Consider the following 2,664-nt stretch of genomic DNA (forward strand, 5'->3'; position numbering starts at 1 on the left):
GGATCCAGAAACTAGAATATAAATGATGTTGACAAATAGAAAGCCCCGAGTCGCAACCTTTGTTGGTATTGAACTGTATAAGCTTTGCTCCAAGCGCAGGTAACCAACAGTCCACATTAGGAATCTGAGAATACTATCAATGTCGCTTAATTGAAATTTTAAAAAAAAATGCATGGTCAATAAGAACACAGTACGGTTTGTTTCCTTTCCTCCTTTTCGTCAAGGATTCATATATGAGTATAAGCTCACATTCAATATGATAAGGAAGATATATAGATGGGTTTAAAATAGAAGCTATGGCCGAATACCTAATAACTTAAAAACTTTTTGGTTGAGATTTGATCCTAACCTTTGTTTAAGGCGTCATTAATTAGTACTAGGTTATCCCTGATTACGCTGAGCAAGCTGAGATGCCACCAATTACCAAAACAGTGCAAATTTACAGCATTAAAATTATCAGTAGGGCCGAAACCTTACTGATTTTATCCTTTTCTCTGAAGAGAAAAAAAAAACGCATCATATTGCCGATGAAAGTTATACCATTCAAGGTTATTCTTGTTTCGTCATCATCGCTTCTTCAGCAGTTAGAAGGAAATGTTCATCCAATTATAAGATGATATGGATTGAATTTCCTTCCGCGATTACCTCGGGCTTTGTCTGATGAAATTCTCAACTTCACAAGCTTAAGACTTAGCTTTCGGGGAGCTTGCTTAGAACGGAATGCTCTGGTTTGTGTTCGCACTCGAAGTCAAGATGAACGAATGCTCGCTCGACTTCAGGAAGTCCTTCGATCTTTATCTGCAGAGTCTCCCCGATTGTGTGTGCTTGTTTGAGAGGCAAATCTTCCGGTAGCTCGATATCAACCTATTTATACAGCATCAAATGCAGCAGTTTGAGAGGTCTATTAAGAAAAATGAATAATGGCAAGTTGTAAGATCAGTATGAGATGTATTTCCCAATTAGGAGCAAATTAACGGTATTAGGCCTCAATTTACAATATTTTCAACAAGCTAATCTATCGAAATGATTCAAGGGAAGGGATTACTCGCCTCCACGAAGTAAAGAACACCAAATGTATAGGCTCGAACTGTGTCCACATGCTTAATTTGAGAATTGTGCCTCAAGACGAGGTAAGTTAGTTTTTGCAACATCTCAGGAGGAGCCGATTGCCCAACCAGTGAAACTGCAATACCAAAAGATTAAGCAAACAACAGTTTACCGTGCAAGCACAAGCAAGACTAAAGAAATGGGGGGTGGTGGGTGGGTGGGGGTGGGTGGATGGGTAGGGTCAATTGCGATAGACCCCCTAAACCGCTTGAAAGATTTCTATTGCTGCAGATAGATCCCCTGAGTGGAAATCTATCGTTGCGGATAGAGCTCTGAAAAGGCTCAAAAAGATTTTGCTTGGGGTAGCGGTACTGGTAGCAAGTTCAATTTAGTGACAGTATAGGGATCTTAATTTGATGTTTACTAGTAAAGCATACGGTTAACAAACCAACCTGCATTTTCCAATACGGTCCCAGACCAATTTGAAATCGTGTAAACTGCGAGGACAATAGCCCCAGCGGATCAATCGACCATATAAAACCTGTTTCCAAGAACTGCAGCAGCTAATCCTACAACATTGTTACGACGTCGAAATAGTGATCCTGTATCAAAGCATAAACGTGTAACTAGTACATAAAGATCACAACAGAGCATGTAACAAGCGGTCAAGAGTGGGAGTTACAAATAATAACCTTAGCATAGGCAGCGGACGTGTGTTTCCTGATGTCCTGCAGTAAAGCCACAAGGCGAGTTTTACGAAACTAGCAGTCAACATGATTGAATATAACCACACAGTTTGCCGTTAAGGACATTTTTCCAGTAGTTCTCTTGATATCAACTGTTCAAGAAGCTTGGATTAGCACCTGAAAACTCTAAGAACAGGAGGGAGAATTACGTTCATGGTTTTAAGTCCTGACGTTATTGCGAAGATTAAGAGACGAAAACTTACGCGAGAGTAGCCATGACCGCAGCAAATACAAATGATGCCACTGGCTGCATTCTCAGCTTGGCCGATAGGGTATTTGATTAAATGTTTATATTTTTCATCGACAAATGGGGTAAACCCAGAATGCCACCGGCCATAAGATCCAACAATGAATCAATGTCGACGCAGCAATGGCATAGACCACTTTTTATCGTTGCATTAAATCTGCAGTTGCAGTCACGAGGCAAGGTCAGTTAAATCAACGAATTTAAATAACAACCTCATTTTTTTTCTTCTTTTTTTAAATTTTCTTCAAGTTTTGTAGTAAGGATATTGGCAAAATATAATTCGCTTCAATACCAACAAACAGATATTTGCATAGTGTGAAATCTTTATTGCAAATTCACTGTTTCGGCTTGCGTAAGATTTTCCTCGCCTTCGTGATCCTCCGTCATTTTTTATTAGAAGCGATCAAGGTGTCAACTTCCTCAAAGGCTCTGAGCGTAGCAAATTGCCTCTGCATATAATCTTTCTCTCCTGAGTAGAAAGCAAGAGATGAACCTAAAATTTTATGAAGACATGTGAAAACACGAAATTAAAGAAGAAGAAACGGCAAATTTCAAGGGTTCAATTGTAAAAGAAATTTTAGTATAGTTAAATATAAACTTAATTCGATTGTTGAACGGCAAACG

General features: G+C 39.1%; 1 protein-coding gene across 1 annotated transcript in view; it reads right to left on the reverse strand.

Annotated features, from left to right (window-relative positions):
- LOC109845097 (metal tolerance protein 4-like) overlaps positions 392-2,664 on the reverse strand; it is a 13,464-nt gene continuing 11,191 nt past the window's right edge. Inside the window, exons 6-7 of the mRNA XM_020414287.1 lie at positions 1,050-1,183; positions 392-864 (exon numbers count right to left, since the gene is read on the reverse strand). Of these exons, the coding sequence (XP_020269876.1) occupies positions 691-864; positions 1,050-1,183 (308 nt within the window). The 3' untranslated portion in view covers positions 392-690. The remainder of the gene's footprint in view (positions 865-1,049; positions 1,184-2,664) is intronic.

Source organism: Asparagus officinalis, chromosome 6, assembly GCF_001876935.1.
Source record: "Asparagus officinalis chromosome 6, Aspof.V1, whole genome shotgun sequence".
NCBI lineage: Eukaryota > Viridiplantae > Streptophyta > Magnoliopsida > Asparagales > Asparagaceae > Asparagus > Asparagus officinalis.